Genomic DNA, 25,218 nt, shown 5'->3' with positions numbered 1-25,218 from the left:
TATTCACATGATACATTTAATTTTAATCTTCTGACTCATATTTTAAACTTTTTCCAAAGATTTAAATATAAGGATGTACATAAATGATTCTTAGGATATGGTCCGGATTGGATTTAACCTTTAGATTTTTTTTTAGATCGGTACAGGGTTCCAAAGTTTCCAAGGCATTTTTTAATATAGCAAGCAATAAATATTTAGCGAGCATATAAGTTTCAATTTCAAAATTACAAAATTCGAAAAATTACAGATTTTTTAGATTTTTAAATTTTCAACCTTAAATTTAAATTTTGAAATTTGTTTATTAAAAATTGAAAGATTCTGTTGCCACTCTGCTTTAGGTAGAATTGGTTCTACTCCCAATTATCAAAACATGATGAAATCCATGCAATCTGCTAAAATCTCCGTCTAAAATTGAAAATTTCAGAATTTACATATTCAATTAAACCAAAAAAATAGAATTCATAAATTTAAATTGCCAAAACTTGCAGACTCAAAGCAAAAAAAATATGAATTTTCACATTGAAGAATTACAAAAAAAATTAACATTGATTTCTTTTAATTCTTAAATTCTTAATTTTTTAAGAAAGTTCTTAAGTTATTAAATTATTAAATAATTTAATTATTTAATTATTAATTTATTAAATTATTAATTTATTAAATTATTAAATTATTAAATTATTAAATTATTAAATTATTAAATTATTAAATTATTAAATTATTAAATTATTAAATTATTAAATTATTAAATTATTAAATGATTAAATTATTAAATTATTAAATTATTAAATTATAAAATTATAAAATTATAAAATTATTCAATTATTAAATTATTAAATTATTAAATTATTAAAATATTAAATTATTAAATTATTAAATTATTAAATTATTAAATTATTAAATGATTAAATTATTAAATTATTAAATTATTAAATTATTAAATTATTAAATTATTAAATTATTAAATTATTAAATTATTAAATCATTAAAATATTAAATTATTAAATTATTAAATTATTAAATTATTAAATTATTAAATTATTAAATTATTCAATTATTAAATTATTAAATTATTAAATTATTAAATTATTAAATTATTAAATTATTAAATTATTTAATTATTAAATAATTAAATTATAAAATTATTAAATTATTAAATTATTAAATTATTAAATTATTAAATTATTAAATTTTTAAATTATTAAATGATTAAATTATTAATTTATTAAATTATTAAATTATTAAATTATTAAATTATTAAATTATAAAATTATTAAATTATAAAATAACTAAATTATTAAATTATTAAATTATTAAATTATTAAATTATTAAATTATTAAATTATTAAATTATTAAATTATTAAATTATTAAATTATTAAATTATTAAATTATTAAATTATTAAATTATTAAATTATTAAATTATTAAATTATTAAATTATTAAATTATTAAATTATTAAATTATTAAATTATTAAATTATTAAATTATTAAATTATTAAATTATTAAATTATTAAATTATTAAATTATTAAATTATTAAATTATTAAATTATTAAATTATTAAATTATTAAATTATTAAATTATTAAATTATTAAATTATTAAATTATTAAATTATTAAATTATTAAATTATTAAATTATTAAATTATTAAATTATTAAATTATTAAATTATTAAATTATTAAATTATTAAATTATTAAATTATTAAATTATTAAATTATTAAATTATTAAATTATTAAATTATTAAATTATTAAATTATTAAATTATTAAATTATTAAATTATTAAATTATTAAATTATTAAATTATTAAATTATTAAATTATTAAATTATTAAATTATTAAATTATTAAATTATTAAATTATTAAATTATTAAATTATTAAATTATTAAATTATTAAATTATTAAATTATTAAATTATTAAATTATTAAATTATTAAATTATTAAATTATTAAATTATTAAATTATTAAATTATTAAATTATTAAATTATTAAATTATTAAATTATTAAATTATTAAATTATTAAATTATTAAATTATTAAATTATTAAATTATTAAATTATTAAATTATTAAATTATTAAATTATTAAATTATTAAATTATTAAATTATTAAATTATTAAATTATTAAATTATTAAATTATTAAATTATTAAATTATTAAATTATTAAATTATTAAATTATTAAATTATTAAATTATTAAATTATTAAATTATTAAATTATTAAATTATTAAATTATTAAATTATTAAATTATTAAATTATTAAATTATTAAATTATTAAATTATTAAATTATTAAATTATTAAATTATTAAATTATTATTAAATTATTAAATTATTAAATTATTAAATTATTAAATTATTAAATTATTAAATTATTAAATTATTAAATTATTAAATTATTAAATTATTAAATTATTAAATTATTAAATTATTAAATTATTAAATTATTAAATTATTAAATTATTAAATTATTAAATTATTAAATTATTAAATTATTAAATTATTAAATTATTAAATTATTAAATTATTAAATTATTAAATTATTAAATTATTAAATTATTAAATTATTAAATTATTAAATTATTAAATTATTAAATTATTAAATTATTAAATTATTAAATTATTAAATTATTAAATTATTAAATTATTAAATTATTAAATTATTAAATTATTAAATTATTAAATTATTAAATTATTAAATTATTAAATTATTAAATTATTAAATTATTAAATTATTAAATTATTAAATTATTAAATTATTAAATTATTAAATTATTAAATTATTAAATTATTAAATTATTAAATTATTAAATTATTAAATTATAAAATAATTAAATTATAAAATTACTAAATTATTAAATTATTAAATAATTAAATAATTAAATAATTAAATAATTAAATAATTAAATAATTAAATAATTAAATAATTAAATAATTAAATAATTAAATAATTAAATAATTAAATTATTAAATTATTAAATTATTGAATTATTAAATTATTGTTTTTTGCCATTTTTTTAGTTCAAATCATTTTCGGAGTCATATTAAGAGAAATAGTACAAAATCCTAGATTTTATAATTTGGTTATTTATTTCAGGGTTTAAAATTTTTTAAATTTTGAATTTAAATTTTTTTCCTGAATTTGTTTTTAAAGCACGATATTTAAAGTGTTACAAAAAATGCTAATATTGTTTCAGAAATGGCTGAAAAGGTTCCACTTGGTGCAGGTGGGATATGAATCCACAACTGATCAACGGATCAGTTATGCTTTCTGTATTATTCTTTTTTCGCGGATTTCGCGCGGATTGGGTTTCGGGGTCGGCGCGGATCTGGCGCGGATTTTTTTTCGACTTTTCCGTAACAACCCTGAAACTGGACCCACAAAATCCTAACCAAAGGAGCTCATATTTTCAGGCTAGCTTCTGGGGCCACGCCACTTGAAACCTGCCGGTGGATGCGCTCGAAAATGAACGATGCAGTTTTAAAAACGTTAGAATATATGGCCTTCAATTATGTCTAATTCACTTTATATCTCAATTGAACGAAATTGCTTCTAAACCCCCAGCTCTAATCAATTAATTTCCCATAACGCTACCAATCTCCCCGGTCTGGTTTGTGTCAACACACATCTGGCCACCAACAACGGGGCACGTCGCTAAGCCGAAATCCACCCCACCCACACCGGGCCAACAACAGCACAACATTTCAGAACTTCCACGGGGCGCACAGCTTTAAATTCCGCTATCCAGCACGTGTGGAGGAGCGCCCGCGTGCTCGCTTCCCAAAACACACATGTTCCCTCGCGAGGGAGGGAGGGAAAATTATGAAAACCGCACCATTTTCCAATAATTAATTATAGCGTTCAATAATGTTGTGTGTTTTTTTTTAATTTTCAGATTTCCATGCCATCGGCTGCAGTTGAGGGTTCCGGAGGACGTGATCGGTGAGATCGGATCATCACCCAGCCCCCCCCCACAAAATGGATCGATGATGGTGGTGACGGAACGAGTTCGATGAAATTCCTGCTAGGTTTCTCCCTGTTGTGCATGGCTAGGACCTGTGTTGCCTAGTCTAGAGTCGTACGTGTAGGATAGTGAGAGTGTTTGTGTGCCCCCAAAAAGTGTTCAAGAGCAAGTATTAACTGTGTGGAAGCGGGAAAAATCCAGTGACCTAGTGAAATATACCTCAACAACCCGAGTTTCTCAAGCGGTGAACAGTCGCCCGGAAGTCCTTTTACTGCATTTGAGTTGAGAGTGTAGAAGCAGCAGCAGCAGAATGTCCAAGAAACCGACGGCGGGGCCGGCGCTCCACAAGGTCATCATGGTGGGCAGCGGTGGCGTTGGCAAGTCACTCACACTGCAGTTCATGTACGACGAGTTCGTGGAGGATTACGAGCCCACCAAGGCGGACAGTTATCGGAAAAAGGTACGTAGAGGTGACGGCATAATTATGCAGATTTAAACAAATATTTACCATTTACAACAAAACAATCAGCATCACATTCCCCCGGACATCGCTTGGCCGAGCGGAAAATGTATTCAGATTCACCTACATTTAAAGCGCTCTTGCACCGGCTACAAATTTGCGTTGCATCGCACTTTACCAACCCAACCTCCTCCGGTGCTGATGGATGGTTGATTTGGGTTTTTTGTTCAGGAAGGGGGCGTTAATTAGCTCGCTTTTTGATTGTTACTTTTAATTTAATTTTCATGCTCGTGATCGGGGATTGGGTTCGGACTGGGTTCGGAAAGGCTAACAAAATGGATTGAGCAGAAAATGTAAATTTATTGATTCGTGAATAATTTGAGAAGTGACGTTATAGACTTTTTGGGACCCTACAAACCTCGCAGCCTACCTCGCCAAACATTCAATATTAAGCCTTTTTTAAATGTTAGTCTTGGTTTAAAAATTTCGAAAATATTTTTTTCGAAAAGATCGAAAAATTTCACGACTGTCTCATATTTTAACATTGAAAATCGTATCATTAGTTGCTGAGATATCGCCATTGGAAAATGGTGTGTTGTTTGGGTGAGACTTAGAAAACATCAATTTTCCTGTTTTAAAACATTTGCATGGCAATATCTCAGCAACTAAGGGTCGTATCAACAAAGTTCAACAAACAAAGCTTTTCAAAAATATTTTTTTCAAAAGTGGGCAAACATGTGCACTAATTTAAAAAAATGAAAAACTGCGACTATTTTCAAAAAAGTTACCTAAAAATGGATTTAACTTGAAAACGGTGCACTTTATGAAAATTTCACTGAAGTACTTTATGATTGCAAATTTGATTTTACATCGAAAAATGAAGTTGAAAAATTTTTGCGACCAATTTTTTCGATTTTTTGAAAAAATCAGTATTGATTCAAAAATTCATAACTCGCTCAAAGATTTTTTGCACAACCTGGAAATTTCTGAAAAGTTGGCATTTGATGTCCTCTAAAACATATAAAAAAATAAAAAAAATTTAAAATAGTGTTTTTTTGCAAATCAAGTTTAAGTTACAAAAAGTTAAATAAAAAATCACCAAATTTTTTTTTACCGTGCATCATTTTTTTTAGTGTAGTCCATATCCATACCTACAACTTTGCCGAAGACACCAAATCGATCAAAAAATTCCTTCAAAAGATACAGATTTTTGAATTTTCATGCATCATTTTTGTATGGCCAGCTGCCAAATTTGTATGGAAAATTATATGGACAAACTAATGATGCAAAATGGCTTCTTTGGGCATACCGAAGGCACCAAAAAAGTTTCAGTCGGATTAAAAAATACAAAAATTAAAATTTAAGAAAAAAGACCGATTTCGTAGAGAATTGCTCAAGTGCGAGTTTGTTTGTTTGTCATAGTTCTTTGAAATGTTCACAATCCACCGCTGGGTCAAAACCGGTGGCCTCTGGATGGTTAGACAATTGTTCAATGCTTGCATACAGCTTCTGGCCGGAAAACAAACAGGAAAAATTAAGTTTGGGAAATGAATATTGAGTCCTCAATATTTAGATAGAGGCTAACATTTCAAAAGGTCACATTAGAGCAATTATCTACGAAATCGGCCGATTTCGACCATTTTTATTTTTTGTATTTTTTGATTTGGCTCAAACTTTGTGGGGGCCTACAGGGAAAGAAAAAAATTGCCGATTTTTTAATTAACTTTTTTTTTACAGGAACTCAATATGCCAAAATACGTATTTTTTTGATTTTTGGGATTTTTTTATATGTTTTAAGTATGGTAACCGTTTTCAAGATATAGCCACCGAAAGTTTGATTTTAGCGAAATATTTGCAGATTTTTGTTTTTCAAAAATAGTGACTATGAGTGACCATCTCTGAAAATATTTTTTTTGCAAAGTTCAGAAAATTTGCTATAAAATTGTCTAAGAGACATTGAAGATTGGACCTCTGGTTGCTGAGACAATGAAAAAGAAACAGTAAAATTGAAGTTTTCTAAGTCTCACCCAAACAACCCACCATTTTGTAATGTCGATATCTCAGCAAAATGGTCCGATTTCCAATGTTAAAACTTGAAACATTCGTGATATTTTCCGATCTTTTCGAAAACAATACTCCTAAAAATTTTTAATCAAGGCTAATACTTTAAAAGGGCCAACCATTCAATATTAGGCCCTTTTGAAATGTTTGTCTTGATTAAATTTTTTTTAAATATTGCAAGATCGTAAAAATGGTGGTTTATGTATATTTTTAGAAAGGTGATTCAAAGACCTTTCCAACGAGCTCAAAATATTGAAAATCTGACAACCCTATCAAAAGTTATAAGCACTTAAGTGTTATTTATACACTTTTTGGAGGCCGGATCTCAGATATTTTGATAAAAACGTTGGCCGGATCTAGAATGCGACCTTTCGTTGGAAGGGTATCCAAAAGACATTCCAAAAGACATTCCCAAAGATTGATGATCTGACAACCCTTTTGAAAGAAATGGGTGATAAAAATATAGGACGTGTCACAAGAAAGCACACAAGCGACGAAATGTATTGCAAGCATTTTAGTATGAGAGATCAAGAAATGTAACCGATGTTTATTTTTTTAGATTGAAATTCAGTTCAATAGTTTCAGAGATGTAGCAGTCTTTTTGAAAATTGGACGCTGTTTTGTTGACATTCAGAAATCCTTTTTAGCATAGCATAGCATTGGTGTCTACCCGTAGCTGCTACTTCGTTATTGACCAGGACCCCCAAACATTGCTCCGTGGACCACAGATGAAAAGTAGGAACCAATCATCACCCCTTCGCAATTTTCAAAGGTCCCTATCGTGCTGATCAATACCGACGCCGGCCACGACCAGTGGTAAGACACGGGAAGTGGATGGGAATGTTAGCCGATACTTGAGTGATGGGACCGCCAAATCGACTGCGTCTCCGACAAAGTATCACATGAGTTTTGAGGGTTAGTAAGATGGGTATGAGGTCAGGATTCACTGTGGTAGGTGATGCGACCATGAGCAATTTGTTTATCGGTTGAAATTTTAAAATCTTAGGCAGCCGGCTGCGGAAAGATACCTATCTAGGGATTTAAATATAGTATTAATTCGACCGCGATTCTCCAGAAATTCTCCGTCGGCGTGCCTTCCGATCAACGGTGATGTAGGAAGGGCTTCATTCATTAAAATTATTTTATATCATAAGCCTTAAAACATATCCGTCGACGTGCCTTCCGATCCTCGATGATATGGAAAGGACTTAATCCAGCAATACGACTTGCTTGCTTCAAAAAATAAAAATCGGATCGTTTCTATCGAAAACTATATAAAGAGAACAAAAATAAAACTCATCGGCCAACGAACGCGCGAACAAAAAATAAATGAAAAAAGAAGAAGAAGAAATCCAATCACCCCATGTACACAAATAGCGACACAAAAGAGACGGAAAATAACACGAAAAAAAACAGGACTGCGCGTCCACACCGGCACCGCACTACTGATGCCATTATTTAATTATACTGACCAATCACCCCATGCACTCGAACAGCGACACAAAAGAGACGGAAAATAACACGAAAAAACAGGACTGAGCGTCCACACAGGCACCGCACTACTGATGCCATTATTTAATTATACTGACCAATCACCCCATGCACTCGAACAGCGACACAAAAGAGACGGAAAATAACACGAAAAACAGGACTGAGCGTCCACACAGGCACACTACTGATGCCATTATTTAATTATACTGACCAATCACCCCATGCACTCGAACAGCGACACAAAAGAGACGGAAAATAACACGAAAAAACAGGACTGAGCGTCCACACAGGCACCGCACTACTGATGCCATTATTTAATTATACTGACCAATCACCCCATGCACTCGAACAGCGACACAAAAGAGACGGAAAATAACACGAAAAAACAGGACTGAGCGTCCACACAGGCACCGCACTACTGATGCCATTATTTAATTATACTGACCAATCACCCCATGCACTCGAACAGCGACACAAAAGAGACGGAAAATAACACGAAAAAACAGGACTGAGCGTCCACACAGGCACCGCACTACTGATGCCATTATTTAATTATACTGACCAATCACCCCAAATGTTCATCGGCTGCTTCTATCTTCCCTCGGAAAAACGATTTGAGCATCAACTGGTAGAGCAACACCTGACCTGCATCGAAACTGTTCGCTCCATCTCCGCTCCAAATGACACTATAGTGGTAGTGGGTGACTACAACCAGTCTCATCTCGTTTGGAAGCCGCTTGCTGGGAACCGTTCATTCGTTGATCCTTTGTTAACCCACACGCGGGGTGCATCGGAAAGAACTACGCATGAAGTTCTGCTGGATGGTATTGCGAGTAACAACATGCACCAAAGCAATCTTGTGTGTAATCACCAAAACCGAATTCTGGATTTAGTACTCATCAACGACGGTGCGACGCACTCCGCCCCTGAAGCTGCTCTAGAATCGCTCGTTTCACTGGACAATTACCATCCTGCTCTAACCTTCGAAGTGTCGGCTGCGCTCAACAATAGTTACGAAGACACTCTCGACCCTCTTGGATTAAATTTCCGAAAAACTGATTTCGTTGGCCTACAACGGAGTTTAGAAGAAACTGATTGGTCGTCTGTTCTCACTTCCATCGACGTTGACGAAGCCGTAGCCGCCTTTGGCCAGATCCTGCGAAGTAATCTTACACGCCACACGCCCGGGTTCTTGCCTGCGAGGAAACCTGCTTGGAGTAATGAACGCCTTCGCAAGCTTAAGCAATTTCGTGCCTCTGCACTTAACCGATATTCTCAACGCCGATGTCCTGAAACCAAGAGGGTCTTCAATGCCGCAAGTTCCCGTTATAAAGCTTACAATAAACGCCGGTACGCTGAACACATTAAGAGGACGCAGGCGAATCTTCGACGCAATCCGTCGCAGTTCTGGAAGTTTGTGAAATCGAAGTACAAAGAGACTGGACTTCCTGCCGTGATGACATTAGGAGAAACCGTGGCTACTACCAACATCGAGAAATGTGAGCTGTTTGCGAGACACTTTGCTTCAGTTTTCCGGCCGCCTGGCACTCCACCGACTTCTCAACAGCATCTAGAAACAGTTCCATGCGATTTGATTGATCTTGATGTGTTTCAAATTACGGAGGACATGCTGAAAAGAGGAATACAGAAATTGAAATCGTCGAATTCTCCTGGCCCTGACGGAATCCCGCCGGTGATCTTCAAGCGTTGTTTCAACCAGATTACTGCCCCACTGCTCCGAGTTTTCAACCTCTCCATGTCGCAGTGCAAGTTTCCTGAGGAGTGGAAAAGATCCGTAATGTTTCCAGTGTTTAAGAAAGGTGCAAAACGGTCGGTCGAGAACTACAGAGGAATTACGTCGCTGTGCTCTGGTTCAAAACTTCTCGAGATCGTGGTCGGGAAGTCATCATGTTTAACTGCCGACCGTTCATCAGTTCTGAGCAGCATGGATTTACACCTGGTCGCTCCGTAACTACTAATTTGATGGAATTTACCAATTTTTGCATTGAAAATCTGGCAGCTGGGCGTCAAGTGGATGCTGTCTACACCGACTTGAAAGCCGCATTCGATCGAATTGACCACGACATTGCCCTTCAAAAATTTGCAAAACTCGGTTTCTCTGCACGTCTTTGTCGCTGGCTTGAGTCTTATCTCAAAAATCGGATCATTCAGGTGAAAATTGGAACATCGCTGTCGATGGAGTTCTCCAACGGTTCAGGAGTGGCACAGGGTAGCAACCTCGGCCCGATTGTTTTCAACACTTTCTTCAACGACTCCAACTCTCTCTTCAACGACAACTGCAATCTCTCGTATGCTGATGACTTCAAGATCTTCCTCGCTATTGACAACTTACCTGATTGCTACAGACTGCAGTCCCGCCTAGACAAATTTGCCAACTGGTGTGCGTTGAATCGTTTGGAGCTGAGCGTCTCTAAATGCACTACGATATCGTTTCATCGCAAGACCAGCCGGGAGGTTTTACATTTGAATACACACTGGATGGACACGCGCTCGAACGTCTGAAAGTAGTGAAAGATCTAGGAGCTCTACTAGACGAACCCTTATCTTTTCGCCCACAACAAGCAGCAGTCGTGGACAAGGCCAACAGACAGCTCGGTTTTCTGTTTAGAATGACCCGCGAATTCGACGACCCTCTCTGTTTACGCTCGTTGTACTGCGCGCTAGTCCGCTCACACCTGGAATCATCGGCAGTTATATGGGCTCCTACCATCAGAACTGGATCGATCGTATCGAAAGGATCCAGAAAAAGTTTGTCTGGTTTGCCTGTAGGAGAATGCCATGGACGGACCCAACTAGACTACCACGTTACGAGGCACGCTGTAACCTGATTGGACTCGAGACCCTGGAAAATCGTCGGACAATATCGAAATCTATCTTCGCTGCTAAAATACTGACTGCGCAAATCGACTCCCCCAATCTGTTAAACTTACTTAATACCCAAATTTCTTCTAGGGACCTGCGAAATCATCCAAACTTCCTCGCACGACCGCGTGTCAGGACCGAGTTCCACAACAACTCACCAGTTCGATCGATGTCGGCGGCGTTCAACGAAATGTACTTCCTGTTTGAATTTCACGAGCCCATTCCAAGATTTCGCGAAAAACTACGCATCGAGTTCCAGGAGCGTACAAGAACTTTGCTTGGTGCGCCTCGCCAGGATCCCGTCGTTGGCCGGTTACGCATTGGACGACAATGACTTGACTAATTTTTAAGATGTATTGTAATTTACCACGTTTGTTGTCATGTTATCAATCTCGATGTAATTTATTTTAAAAGAAGTGAGGTTTTGTGCCTTTGTGAGAATGATTCTAATGTTTCAACTCACATCGGCTTTTGCCCTCGCCAACCAAAAACATCCATGTAGACCCTTGGTTCGATGGATTAATAAATAAATAAATAAATAAATGCACTCGAACAGCGACACAAAAGAGACGGAAAATAACACGAAAAAACAGGACTGAGCGTCCACACAGGCACCGCACTACTGATCAAATAATATAAACAATTATATAAATCATAAAGTGAGTTGATAAATTTACACGCAGACAGTAAAATTACCACAATCACTCACCCCATACGAACAGCGACACAAAAGCACAAACAAAAAAAAATTAACCTGAATAATCACGACTTCGACTGACACGCAACAATATTCATTAGCACAATGACCCCCCCTCCCATTATTTAATTCTAATAACCACTCACCCAAGCACACAAACAGCGACACAAAAGAAATGAAAATGAGCATGCAAAAACAAGACAACGCGTCCCCGTGGTCAGCGCACTAATCTGTTGACATTCAGAAATCCTTTTTTTCAGTAAACTAAAACCTTATTTTCAATGTTTTTGATGCAAATTTTTATGGAAAAAAGCGTTTTCAACTAAAATTAAGCGATTGTTAATAACTCAATAGGAAGTGAGCAAGCAAGTTTGTTTTAGTTTTTCACAACCCTAGCTAGCCTTACAATCTAACACAAACGCAGCCAGTCCGATGGAAGCATGCGGAATAGTCTTAGGGTTAGATTACGCTCCATGCACTTTAAATAATATTAATACTACTCATTTCAATACATTCGAGAACCCCCGGAAATGTATTACAAAAATTAAAACGACCAGCCCTACTGCGTTGTGTTTACCGCAAAGAGGAATCTGTGCACGATTCACATTTCTAAGAATTCGTTTGTGGTTTCACATGTGTAATAAAGGATTAAACACTTAAACATATTTAACCGTTTTTTTTAATTTTTCAAACAAGCAATCAAACTTAAAAAAAAATTAGGATAAGTTGCAGAGCTTGAAAAATGTAAACTTTTGATTTATTTTTTCATTCAAATTTTTTGTTGCGTTTGTAGCACATGGGTCCAGATTTTTTTTTACTTCAATTTGATTTTTTGTTGAAAACTGTTGAAATTGAGCAAATTCATGCCTTCCATTTCATTAGGGCACTTTTTGTAAACAAGACTGTATCCCTCTTACGCCTTATGTAAACTTTTTAAAATATGAGTGAATGGGATACATTCTTGTATACAAATGTTATGTGCCCTTTTGAAATGTTAGGCTCCAATTAGTTAGCGTATTCATTAAAATATACACATTCAACTATTGACAACATAAATTTGAAGAGATTTGGTTGAATCTTTGCCTATTTTGAAGTCAAAATTGGACTTCGTCATGCACACGGGATACATGTTGAGTGTCTTCACCCCAAATTTTAGCCAATTTGGATCGTCTAATTTCGAGAAAAAACTCTCAGAAAGTTTGACAGTTCGCTTTGCGCATAGCAAAATGTCATGTTTATAGAGGAGAAAATCGTGACGTCAGAAATGAACTCAAATCACTCAAAGTTCATTTTGTGAGTGACTTCTACATTTTGGCCTAGTTTGACAGCTACATTGTCCTAAGTTTTCTGTCGGAGAGAAAAGGAAAATCATACCTGTCAAAATTCCTAGCCTCAAAATTTTGTCGCGAGTTGCTTTTCTCCTCTATACTGCCTGTCACTCACCATTTTTGCAAGAAATAATCTTTTGAATAAATTTAAAAAAAATCCGAAAAATAAAATTTCATTCATATTGTTTTGCAAATTTTTGAAAAAAGTTACTTATGAAACTGTTTTTTTTTTTCCAGCATCCTTTACTTGACTTAAGCCACATCAAAACCCTTTTGCCCGATTGCAGTTCATTTGAATATATAAAACTGATCCTTTGCTAGGATTCTAGACTACTTTTTATGGCCAAATTGATATCGTACTTGGTCCAATAAAATCAACTTTTGCTGTTCTGCCCCACTTGACTGCATTACTAACATTGTTCTACCCTTTCCCTTTCTTCTCACCCAGGTGGTCCTGGACGGCGAGGAGGTACAGATCGATATCCTGGACACGGCGGGCCAGGAGGACTACGCGGCCATCCGTGACAACTACTTCCGCAGCGGTGAAGGGTTCCTGTGCGTGTTTTCAATCACCGAAGACGACAGCTTTCAGGCGACACAAGAATTTCGGTAGGTCTGCGCTTTTTTGCTGTAATTAAAATGAAATTAACGGGATTTGTTTGCTTTTTTTTGTTGTTGTAGGGAACAGATATTGCGTGTGAAAAACGACGAGAATATCCCGTTCCTGCTGGTGGGCAATAAGTGCGACCTGAACGACAAGCGGAAAGTGCCGCTGGCCGAGTGCCAGGGCCGTGCGCAGCAGTGGGGTGTGCCATACGTCGAAACGTCGGCGAAGACGCGCGAGAACGTGGACAAGGTAAGGAAGGGAGGCTTGCCGGGAGTTGCCGTACGTAGCTTGTGTTCCGTTTCCGCGTTTCCGTTTTTTCGTGTGCTTGGCTTTTGGGTACTGGTGTTTTTTGTGCTTTTTTAACATTGCGGCTAAAACAGAAATCAAACGATGCTTGTTGCTTCAACATATTGGCAGGGTGGGTTAAACATGAAATCTGAATTTATCTTGAGATGTTGTATATTTGTTTTAGACATTTAAAAAAAATTATATTTACATTGTCAAGAATTTTTGAGGTACCTTTTAACTCGACCCTCTCTGATTTGTATGTAACTTTTTAAGCTATTTTTATGCATACCGAGCCAGTTGCACTCGAGAGTTACATCTGAGACGGGCGTAAGAAAAACAAAACGCCACTTCTACAAGATGTTTACTTCTCTACAAGACGAGACTTCTCACGTTTTTACGTTCAAAATTTTGCAACTCCTTTAAAAAAATACAAAAAAAAATCATTTATTAAAACTCTTGATTTAAAAAGCTTTTTGCAACATCTTAAGCTATTTCCACTAAAATGAACGAAAACAAATCGTTGTCTTGTAGAAATCTTGTAGAAGAGGCGTGTTGGTTTTCTATAAGTGTATTTTTTTTCTGAAAGCCCGTCAAATATCCTACAAGTTTGTCTTTGATCACTTTTTGATACGATGGGACGGCGTCAAGATACAGCAATATTTAACGATATACAAATAACTTACGCCCTTCTCAAATGTCATTCTTGAGTGCAAACGGTTCGGTATGCATAAAAATTCCTAGGATTACATTTCTACAAAGTTCCATTGAACTCGGAGTGGAGGAGGGTACAACCGATTCCCTATATGTAGGGCGTCCAATTTTCCGGGGTTTTGAATTTCCCGGAAAACGGGAAAAATATTTTGTGAATCCCGGGAATTCCCGGGAAATTTTTGCAGCAGTCATAAAATCTATGTTTTCATTATATTTGTTACGTTTGTCTAGCTTAAATAATAGAATTAGCTCAAAACTGTTGATGGTGATAAGCTACACTTCAATCTGAACAAGGACCGCAGTCTTTAGATAGTTTAAAACACATTAAAAAATGTGTTCTTTGATGTGCTTTGGGATTTAATTGAACCAGAATTTTGAATATATTTCTTTTTTTTTTATTTATATAATATAACATTTATATAATACAAAAGCTCATACAATTTCATTGAAAGTGTCTAAAACAACAAGAAACAAAATTATACCAGACAATGTAACACTTTGGATAAGTTTAGAATTTTATGGTTTATATTTAAAAACATATTTTAAAAACTATCTTTAAGTCACTACCAACCAATTACCAACTGGGGATAATTGGGACTGCAGTCTGAATAGGTACAGGAGATTTTAGAGCAATTATCGAAATCAATCAAAACAATCAGAACATTATTCAAAAACAAATGAGCTTAAACAGCTGTCTTTATTCGTTACTTTTGTCCTGACTTGCTCCAGATGCCGGTTTATGATGAAAATTTAAATAATTTTTAAAATAGTATGCTTTTTTCAAGTTCAAAGTCATAAATATACGTGAATATGATAATAAGTCTTTTTTTAAATAAATAAAATTTAATAGAAAATATCTAAGGCGCAAAGCATTTTGCGGATCTGTAAACAAAAATTTTAACAATTTTCCCTACCAAATTAATGCTGTTATATACCGAATACAAATTTTAATGCTTTAAAATGCTTATCGATTACTTATTTCCACAACCAAATCTGAATTTCTAGACCAAAATTTGATATGTTTTCAATTTCGGGAATTCCCGGGACAAATTATGAAAAATCCCGGGATTCGGGAATTACCGGTTTTGGAAAAATCCCGGGATGGGCGCACTACCTATATGTTTTAGAATTACTCATTTAAATGTAATTCCAACCTTGATCATGGAAGGTTTTGTCGCTTGGTTGGAACCCTCTTAAAAGACAGCTTGAGTGGAACCCAGAGAGTAACATCTCGTCTATCTTATTTTCTTTGATTCATCCATACAAGTCTAAATACTATTTTTGGCATATTCGAAAGTTTGTCTGATCGATTGTGTGTCTTCGGCAAAGTTGTAGACATTGAAGAGGACTGTCCAAAATAAAGTTAAACAAATTTTTTTGTCGTTTTACAAACAAACATTTTGTTACAAAAATTCCAAGGTTGTGAACGATAAAATATCGAGGTTCGATAACGACAGGGATAGTTCTACCGTTATCGTCGGGACGATAACGATAATCTATCGCTATCGTTATTCCGAAAATTCTATCGGTGATAATTTTACGATAACTTATATTTAATATATTTCTAAAATTGACTAAAACCAACCAAATGATGTTTAATTTTACAAGCTTCCTCTTCGTAAATATTTTTTTGTTAATATAAAAAGTTTCAAAGTATAAACACTGAAATTTTCACAAAATACCGTATTTTTTAGAAAGTACTCCAATTTTTATAATTTTCAATACCAAAAACAATTCGAAATTTTGCATACATTTTCACTGTTTTAGAGTTTTGTTAATAAAATACTAAAATTTTCACAAAATACTGTATTTTCTCGAATATACTAAAACAGTGAAAAAAGAGGTAAAATTTCGCTTCGTGTCAAGATGGGTGTGGGTCTCGTGGCGCAGGGGTAGCGGCTTCGGCTGCCGATCCCGATGATGCTATGAGACGTGGGTTCGATTCCCGCCTTATCCACTGAGCTTCTATCGGATGGTGAAGTAAAACGTCGGTCCCGGTTTCTCCTGTCTCGTCAGAGGCGCTGGAGCAGAAATCCCACGTTAGAGGAAGGCCATGCCCCGGGGGGCGTAGTGCCAATAGTTTCGTTTTTTTAAAGCCTTGCCTCAGTAAGGTGAGGAAGGCAAAAAACTCTTAACCCTCTACTGCCCAACTTTTTTTTCGATTTTTTTTTTATTTGTCCCGTGTTGAGGAGGTCACTTTGAGCAATTTTTGTTCTACAAAACACTTTACTTCTCTTTTTTGATGTTTTTCTTGTGTTATTTTTATTATTTCAATTTGCATTTATCTTGTTTAGTTCATGTTTGTTTTTGGTAGTATTTGGTAACTTTTTCAGTTTTTTCTTGTTTTCACATTTTCTGCTTTAAAATTGCACCGCATTTTTTTTACCCTTATAATGATAATTAAGGGTAAAAAAAATGCGTAGAGGCATATTCTACAAAAATTACTGCAAACTTCTTTTTACTCAACATAAAGGCAATGTTAGTAAAAACACACTTAAAAATGTCATTAAAAAAACAAGTCAAACTTTCAATTCTTAAATTTTCAAAAAAAAATAAAAGTTCTTCTTTCCAATGCCTTTAAAAGATCAAAAATTTGTTGAAAAATGTTTTTTTTTGCGATTTTTTTAATCGAAGTCCGTCTAAAGGCGGAGTTGGGTTGCAGAGGGTTAGACAGTAAAAATGCATGCAAAATTTCGAATCGTTGTATACCCATATTGCGAATAATAAAAATTTAGTATTTTCGAAATAATATGATATTTTGTAAAAAAAAGTTTTTCATTCAAAAAACTCTAAAACAGTGAAAATGCAGGTAAAATTTCGCTTCGTTTGACACCCATAAAGCAAATTTTGAAAAATTTGGTGGTTTCAAAGAAATACAATTTTTTGTGAAAATATTAGTATTTTATTAAAATAACACATGACAAATAGTCAAAACATAAATAAAATTTTGCTTCGTTTGATACCCATATGGCAAACTATGAAAGTTGGGAGTACTTTAAAAAATACGGTACTTTGTGATTTTTTTTGTATTTTATTCAAATATCTTTAAAACAATTAAAATAAATGTAAAATTTCGAATCGTTCGATATAGTATTTTGTTAAAATTTGAGTCATTCATTAAAAAAAACTCTGAAACAGTGAAAATACATGCACAATTTAGAATCGTCTGATACCTATATTGCGAATTATAAAAAATAATATTTTAGCGAAAATACGGCATTTTGTGAATATTTGAGTAATTTCATTAACAAAAACTCTAAAACAGTGAAAATGCATGCAAAATTTCGAATCGTTTGATACCCATATTACAAATTATAAAAAATTGAATACTTCAAAAAATAGGGTATTTTGTGCAATTTTCTGTATTTGTGCTTTGAAACTTACTACATTATCAAAAAATATATTATTAGCGAATGCATTAAAAATTTAACAGATTTTAAAAATGAGTTATCGTCCGAATTATCGTTATCGTTAGACGATAATATTATCGAAGATAACCTTAAAATAAATCTATTTCCCCCAATCAATATTTTTTTTATTTTTTTAATATTTTGATTTTTGGGTTTAAAAACATGAAGCTTTTTTAAAATTTAACAATCAAAAGTTCTGTAGTGAAAAAAAATGTAAATTTAGTTTTTTTTCACATTTTTTTCAATCGCCGCCAATTTTTTTTCCATATTTCTTCTATGGCTAAAAATGGCAATTTATTATTTATATTAAAAATAAAAAAATCTTAAATACGGATTTTGGAAATTTGTTTTTTTTTGTGAAAAAACTACCTCAAAAATCTGATTTTTTCCGCGTGTCTTTGAAAAATATTTGCAACGGCCTAACGTAGAATGATTTCTCATGATTGCCTGTTACAAAATGTTTATGATTTAAGTTCGCAATGATAAGCTCTTAGTGCCAGATGCATTTTTAGAAAAGTTTAAAAGCAAAATAACCTATCAGCTACGTACGCAGCTTTGCACCACTTCCGCATAGCTTTCCCCTCTCTTTTTTTTGAAAACCCTCAATCTCACACACACCTTTATCCCTTTCGCTCTTTCTCTCTCGTGTACGCGCGTTTGTCTCGCTCTCTCTCCCCCACCCCTTCTTCTTTCGCAGGTATTCTTCGACTTGATGCGCGAGATTCGCTCGCGAAAAACGGAAGACTCCAAAACGACCAACGGGCGCGCCAAAGACAAGTCGAAACGAAGGAAAATCAAGTGCACGCTGATATAGAGAGGGCGACACACAAACACGAACACACATATGCAACACAACACACATACACACGCGGATGAAAGCGACGCAAGAGCAACAGAACAAAATACATACACATACAAATACACGCGCCCCCATTCGGGGTTACATCTCTCGTTTCTTTTTTTTTAATTAAAACTTTACGTTTAAGCTGTATCATTTTTGATTACGAGTAGAACCGGATGTAATTGGATGTAAGTCAGAGCGAATAGGATCCCTAAATCTTACGGATTTTTTATGTTAGTTAAAAATGATCTAAATGATACGCGAAGGAATAAAATTAATAAAAAAAATAAACATTATTTAGCTTAAGCTAAACTGCTGCTTTTGTCGCTGTTTATTTTATTGTTTTGTCATATGGCTTTGTACACAACTCGTTTGATTTGCCCTTTTAACCCCGTATGATGCGCTTGTTTGAAAAATGCTGGAATAATACAAATTTACGAATTAAAGCTATGCTGCGCTCAAAACATCAAAGAAAGCGTCAAAATTTACGATATCCGACAGAGAGCAAAACAATTTCTCTCCGAGAGAATCTCTCTCCCATATTTTTTCGCATTCTCCCTTATGTTGAAGTTCTGCGCGAGCATAAATCTGCGTCGCGAGAGAATACGCTACAAGGAGAGTGTGATGAAACGGATGCGATTTTGATGGATGTCGTAAATTTTGACTAAGGTTGAAATTGTTTGTCCACATTTTGAAGTGAAGTGAGTGTGTTTGTATATGTTTGCTCAAATTTCATCAGAATCGTTGTCGTTTGGATTGTACCCATCATAGCATAATCTTACGTTTCTTCATCATTTTTTTAAAACTCTTCTGTTTTGTTGGAAAAAATGTCCTCTGCACACACACAAACGCCTCGTAGATTTTCTACGATCTCATTCGGGACATTTCGAATCGCAAGAAAAAGAGCCAGGAAACGGTCCAGCAGCCGAAGCGGGAGACGCGCCGATGCTGCCAGCTTCTGTAGACGCGCCGATGCCACCCTCCCGCCCAGGAATGTCGTCCCTCAAGAGATACTCAAAAAAAATTGCGCTGATTTATGAAACTATTTTGCTAGCCTCTCCAGTGTTTCTCGTGTAAGCAATAATAAAACCTTTGAATCCTACATGTGACGTAAACCAGATTGTTTTTATCAGTTTCTATATTATGAAGATAGTCGTTGTACAAAATTGTATCGGAAAAAAGGGGAAGAAATCAGCTTTTAAATGCTTGTATTTTTAGTTTCTCGCAACAACAACAAAAATATCCACAAACAAACATTAGTAGTCGAAAATAATACCCAGAAACACTCACACCACATTCATCCAGCAAGTACTATAAATCAACAACTATTGAAACAAAACATTTCGCCAGCGATATTACAAAAGCAAACAAGCAAAACAAAAACAAAACAACAAACAGTGTGGTAAGGTAAGAATGGAAAGAGCAAACTAAACAAAATGAGAGTTAAGTTTTTATTTTCAAGCTGAAATCCACTGGCGGAAGCTGGTTGGAAAAATAAACAATCTCTTCAGAAATAAAAACAAAAATAAAGACTACAATTACAGTAAAAGGTTGTGCAACTGTTTGAATGTATTGGATCCGAAACTACCAAATATACGTTTTCAACATATTTTTTTAAGAGGTGGCGTCCAAAAGTATAAGGAAACGGTTAAGAAAAGTCGTATTTGAGGTCTGAATCCACTTTTTGGTGTTCGTTTTTTGTAATCCTTCTGAGATCGGATTTTAAATTTGTTGTAATTTGGGATTACGTAATCTTGCATTACATCTTCCTATCAGATAAGCAATTATGGAAGACCACCAGAAATCCCGATGCGAGACGCGTTATCTCAATTTGACCTTGATGTTCTCTATCCGATCTATCAGTTCCTCTCAGATTCCAAAATATCTATTTAGTTTTCTTCCAGTTAGTTTTCCTTCAGTTAGTTTTCCTTCTGTTAGTATAACTCGCCTTCGCACAAAGCCGTCGTTTCTGGATTGCACCGGAAGCAAAGCAAGACCGCCCCAGCAGCTGGAATCCGAGTTGCGGCTGAGGACAAAACGCAAAGGCCAGAAGAGCCAACCAAGACCCCTACACAATCCCCCTTCCCTTCCCACGCCCTGTCTTTAACATCAATCCCTTCCCTACTAACCCCGAGTAGGCCGCGGGTAATCGGCTCCCCTCCCACTAACATTTACACACAAGATCCTCTGTAATTATTAAGTCAAATGTAATTACAAAAGCCGACTCGGTCCTAACCAGGTCCCAGTACCGAAAGGACCTAATAAAAATAAGTTTATGAAAAAAAATAAGCAATTATCTTTTTTGTAATTCTGGATTAAGGCTTGTATGCAGATCGGGAAAAAAGGGGTCAAGAAACAGCTTTACGAACAGCAGAACAAAGGAGAGGGAGCGATTACTTGGGGCTTTTCTTTACCCTCTCTGACTTGCTTGCGCAGCTGCTGCTGCCCATTTGATTTTTTTCTTGACCGGTTCCTTCCGAAGTGCGTATACCGCTTTACCAAACAAATTATGATGTAACCTAAAAATGGCTATAACATGAAAAAATGGAAAACTGCGACTTTTTTCAAAAAAGTTACCTAAAAATGGCTATAAGTTGAAAACGGTGCACTTTATGAAAATTTCATTAAAGTACTTGATTGCAAATTTGATTTTACATCGAAAAATGAAGTTGAAAAATTTTTGCGACCGATACTTCAATTTTTGAAAAAAAATTCCTTCAAAAGATACAGATTTTTGAATTTTCATGTATCATTTTTGTATGGACAGCTGACAAATTTGTATGGAAAATTATATGGACAAACTAAGGATGCGAAATGGCTTCTTTTGGCATACCGAAGGCAACAAAAAAGTTTCAGCCGGATTAAAAAATACAAAAATTAAAATTCAAAAAAAAAAAAGATCGATTTCGTAGAGAACTGCTCTTCAATGTTTTATGTATGTACCAAAACTTGCTCAAGGATTCGCCCTACACGCCAGTGATGTTTAAAAAAAACTAAACGCTTCAGTGGCCGAAATGCTTAAAAAAATATTTTTTTTTTAAATCTCTGAATCCCATTGAAAATTCAAATGCAAAGTGCCAACTCCTGTTACGTCCAATCAAGCTCATATTTGGGATTTGGGCTCAGTATGCCCACCGGAACAAACCCCTGAATGCCCGCCAAAAAGTCATTTTTGTTCATCCTACCGTCATACAGGCTTACCAAGTAAAAGTTTAAGGCGTTAAATTTATAATTCTTTTTGTTTTTAAAGCTCAAACTTCAAAAAGTTGTCAATTGTAAATATCAAAACCCAAAAAAATTGTTCCCGTAAAAAAAATAATCGCTTTATGCAAAGTGGGGACTTAACCAATCGTTACCAAACTTTGGGAGATGTTTAGGACTCCGTTGAACATAAACATTTACATAGAGCTTTAGGACCGCATTTCTAGAGTTTCTTTTTGAAAAGGTCGTACAAGCTATTGTGTTTCATATGTTTATAAGCTTTTCCCTGCCCTTTTTTCGTTTGTTGACGTTTTAAGCTTGTTTGCCTATTCAGCCTCCTGTGATCAAAATTTGATTTTACGTAATTTTTCCCATACAATCTGCAGATTTTCCGGAATCGGTTCCAGAGTGGCCAAAGTTGTAACATTTAGGCGTAAGAACATTCCTTGGACTTATACGAACCCAACGCAACAAAGAGCACCTCGATCCGACGTTCCGTGTTGAATTGATTCGCGTTCGAACAAAACCGAAATTTTGTAAAAAAAAACTTGATTTGGCCCATGATTTAGACAAAACCAATAACCAAGATTGAAGAAAAGTTTTTAAATTTTCTTGGTTTTGCGTTTATTTTTAAACGCGTGTACTGCCCATGCAGCAAAAGTTCAAAAACTCAATAACGCCATAAAACCGTAACGCCTTCTGTCACATGGAATTCCGTAACGCCCCAACTCGTTTGTGTTTTCATTGCGGTGGGTGGCGTCTGTTTTGTCAACCGTGTCACAACAATCTGTTTTCATCCGTAATTTTCCGTGTTTTCACGCCCGATTTCTGCAAGACCGCGCCACAAAGTACCGCAATCATGTCGGCGCCACCGAAATTCCCCGGCACCGGCCTGGAAGAGGTCAACGTTCCGGGCCAGGCGTATCTGCGTGACGCGTAAGCAACTCCTCCATCCATTCGTGTTTTGAATCTGTTAATCGAAGTTGACTTTGGATTCCAGATTGTCCTGCTGCGACGATCCGCTGAAGGCGATCGAAAACTTCCAGCTGGAGAACGGGATTCTGCTGCCGTCGTTGCGTCCGATGTTGCCCCTGTTGGATCTACACGGCGTGCGGCGGTTGGATTTCCATACGAGCGTGCTGGAGGAGCTGCGGGACAAGTTGATTGCGCATATTAATGAGCTCGGGGCGAAAGAGGGTCGCGAGAGGGATCGGAAGCTGAAGGAGCTGCTGGTGAAGAGCTTCCCGGTGGTGCGCGTCAAGGCGTTGCGGCCGGTGGTGATGTGCATCCTGCGGAACACGGCGCATATTGACGATAAGTATTTGCGGATTTTGGTGCGCGATCGGGAGCTGTACCAGGACACGGACACCGAGGTGAAGCGGCAGATTTGGCGGGATAATCAGTCGCTGTTTGGGGACGAGGTGTCGCCGTTGTTGTCGCAGTATATTCGGGAGAAGGAGCACATTTTGTTTGATCACTTGAATTTGAACAATTTGTTCTTTACGCCTACGCCGAAGGTTCGGCGGCAGGGAGAAGTGGTGCAGAAGTTGGCCCACATGATCGGGAACAGCGTCAAGTTGTACGATATGGTGTTGCAGTTTTTGAGGACACTGTTTTTGCGCACGAGGAACGTTCATTATTGTACGCTGAGGGCGGAACTGCTGATGGCGCTGCACGATTTGGAAGTGCAGGACATCATTTCGGTAGACCCGTGCCACAAGTTTACGTGGTGTTTGGACGCGTGCATCCGCGAGAAGAACGTGGACATCAAGCGGTCCCGGGAGTTGCAGGGTTTCTTGGACAACATCAAACGCGGCCAGGAGCAGGTTCTTGGAGATTTATCGATGACTCTTTGTGATCCGTACGCGATCAACTTCCTGGCGACTTCGGCGATTAAAATTCTTCAACATCTCATCAATAACGAAGGACTGCCACGAGAGAACACGATTCTCATCCTGCTGTTGCGAATGTTGGCCCTCGGACTGTCCGCGTGGATCATGATCGATTCGCAGGACTTTAAAGAGCCCAAGCTGGACAGTCAGGTGGTGACCAAGTTTCTCCCCGCGCTGATGTCCCTCATGGTGGACGACCAGGTGCGCAATTTGCACGCCAAACTGCCGCCGGATGAGCGCGAAAGTGCCATCACCACCATTGAGCACTCGGACCGGCACCGGATGCCGTCGAAGCGTACATCCAGGAAAGCTCGGTCGCCTCGATCCTCGCCATGTACTACACACTGCACACCGCCCGACAAAAGGACCGCGTCGGCATTCTTCGCGTGATGGCCATCCTGGCTTCCTGCAAGGACGACCGCGCCTACGAAGATCCGTTCCTGCACTCGCTGATCGCCCTCATCATCCCGATGTCGGACGAGTTCGGCAGCGAAGACTTTTGCACGGGGCTGTTTGACGAGTTTCTGTTTGCCGGGCTCACCCGGGACAACGTCACGAGGCACATGCTCAAACTGCTCTGGTACGTGCACCAGAAGCTGCCCCAGCGCCACGGCCGGCTGCAAACGTTGATGAAGGCACTCCAGCCGAACGCGCAGCACCACGAAAACGTACACAAACTGTACGAGAGTCTGCAAAAGCGCGTGATGGTCGCCCACGCCCAGGAACCGGTCCCGGAGCCAATGGAGACGGACTTTGATTCGCCGCTGAAGAGCGTGCCCACGCCCGGGCCGCATTATGTTTAGGATTCAGTTAGGTTTAAGATGATGATGGTGGTGTGTCGTGTAGCGATGTCTAGGAAATAAATGCTTTCTTCAAAATCAGCTCGTTTTATTTTTAAACAATGTAATGTAATGCCAATTCTGAATGATAGTGAGCAATTCTCTACCAAGACCGGAAATGGATTTTATTTGTATTTTTTGATTTGGCTCAAACTTTGTGGGGGAGTTCCCTATGACCAAAGAAGCTATTTTCGACTTTACCCTGTTGCGTTTTGTGGAATCGCTCACAGTTGTTGCATTGACTTTTGAGATAACAATTCTTGGCTCCGTGTGCCAGGCGGAGGCAATTCCTGCATTGGGTCAGGTTGGGTTGCTTATTCCGGTAGGCTGCCCATCGGACGATGGCTGGACCCATTTTCTTCTTTGCACTCAGATTCTCAAAGGTTCGTGGAAAAGAAGCAGGGGTGCTCAAAGTTTTTGGATGCCGGGCCAATTTTGAAGCTCAAATGAGCTTGCGGGCCATATGTATAAAATTGGTTATTAATGTAAAGAATTTACGTTATATAAATGTAAAAAACTAAGAAAATACATCTATTACTTGA

At 35.4% G+C, this 25,218-nt stretch overlaps 2 protein-coding genes across 3 annotated transcripts in view; both read left to right on the top strand.

Moving 5' to 3' along the window:
* LOC6045215 (ras-related protein Ral-a) overlaps positions 1 to 20,294 on the top strand; it is an 82,577-nt gene extending 62,283 nt beyond the window's left edge. The window contains exons 2-5 of one of the 2 annotated variants that reach the window (XM_038250552.1): positions 3,899 to 4,427; positions 13,336 to 13,496; positions 13,569 to 13,743; positions 19,604 to 20,294. In XM_038250552.1, the coding sequence (XP_038106480.1) occupies positions 4,278 to 4,427; positions 13,336 to 13,496; positions 13,569 to 13,743; positions 19,604 to 19,708 (591 nt within the window). In that variant the 5' untranslated portion in view covers positions 3,899 to 4,277 and the 3' untranslated portion in view covers positions 19,709 to 20,294. Of the gene's footprint in view, positions 1 to 3,898; positions 4,428 to 13,335; positions 13,497 to 13,568; positions 13,744 to 18,600 lie in introns of both variants that reach the window. The other variant, XM_001862570.2, reaches the window with a different exon arrangement.
* Positions 20,295 to 22,674: 2,380 nt separating this feature from the next.
* Positions 22,675 to 24,715, top strand: LOC6045214 (negative elongation factor B). The gene is given in 3 exon segments (XM_001862569.2): positions 22,675 to 22,881; positions 22,946 to 24,102; positions 24,105 to 24,715. Coding segments are annotated over 3 exon segments (1,770 nt in total). The 5' UTR covers positions 22,675 to 22,804; the 3' UTR covers positions 24,641 to 24,715.
* The last annotated feature ends 503 nt before the right edge of the window (positions 24,716 to 25,218 follow it).

This window comes from Culex quinquefasciatus, chromosome 1 (genome assembly GCF_015732765.1).
Source record: "Culex quinquefasciatus strain JHB chromosome 1, VPISU_Cqui_1.0_pri_paternal, whole genome shotgun sequence".
Taxonomy (NCBI): Eukaryota; Metazoa; Arthropoda; class Insecta; order Diptera; family Culicidae; genus Culex; species Culex quinquefasciatus.
The sequence above is the reverse complement of the archived record's forward strand: the minus strand, read 5'-3'. Positions and strand labels throughout refer to the sequence as shown.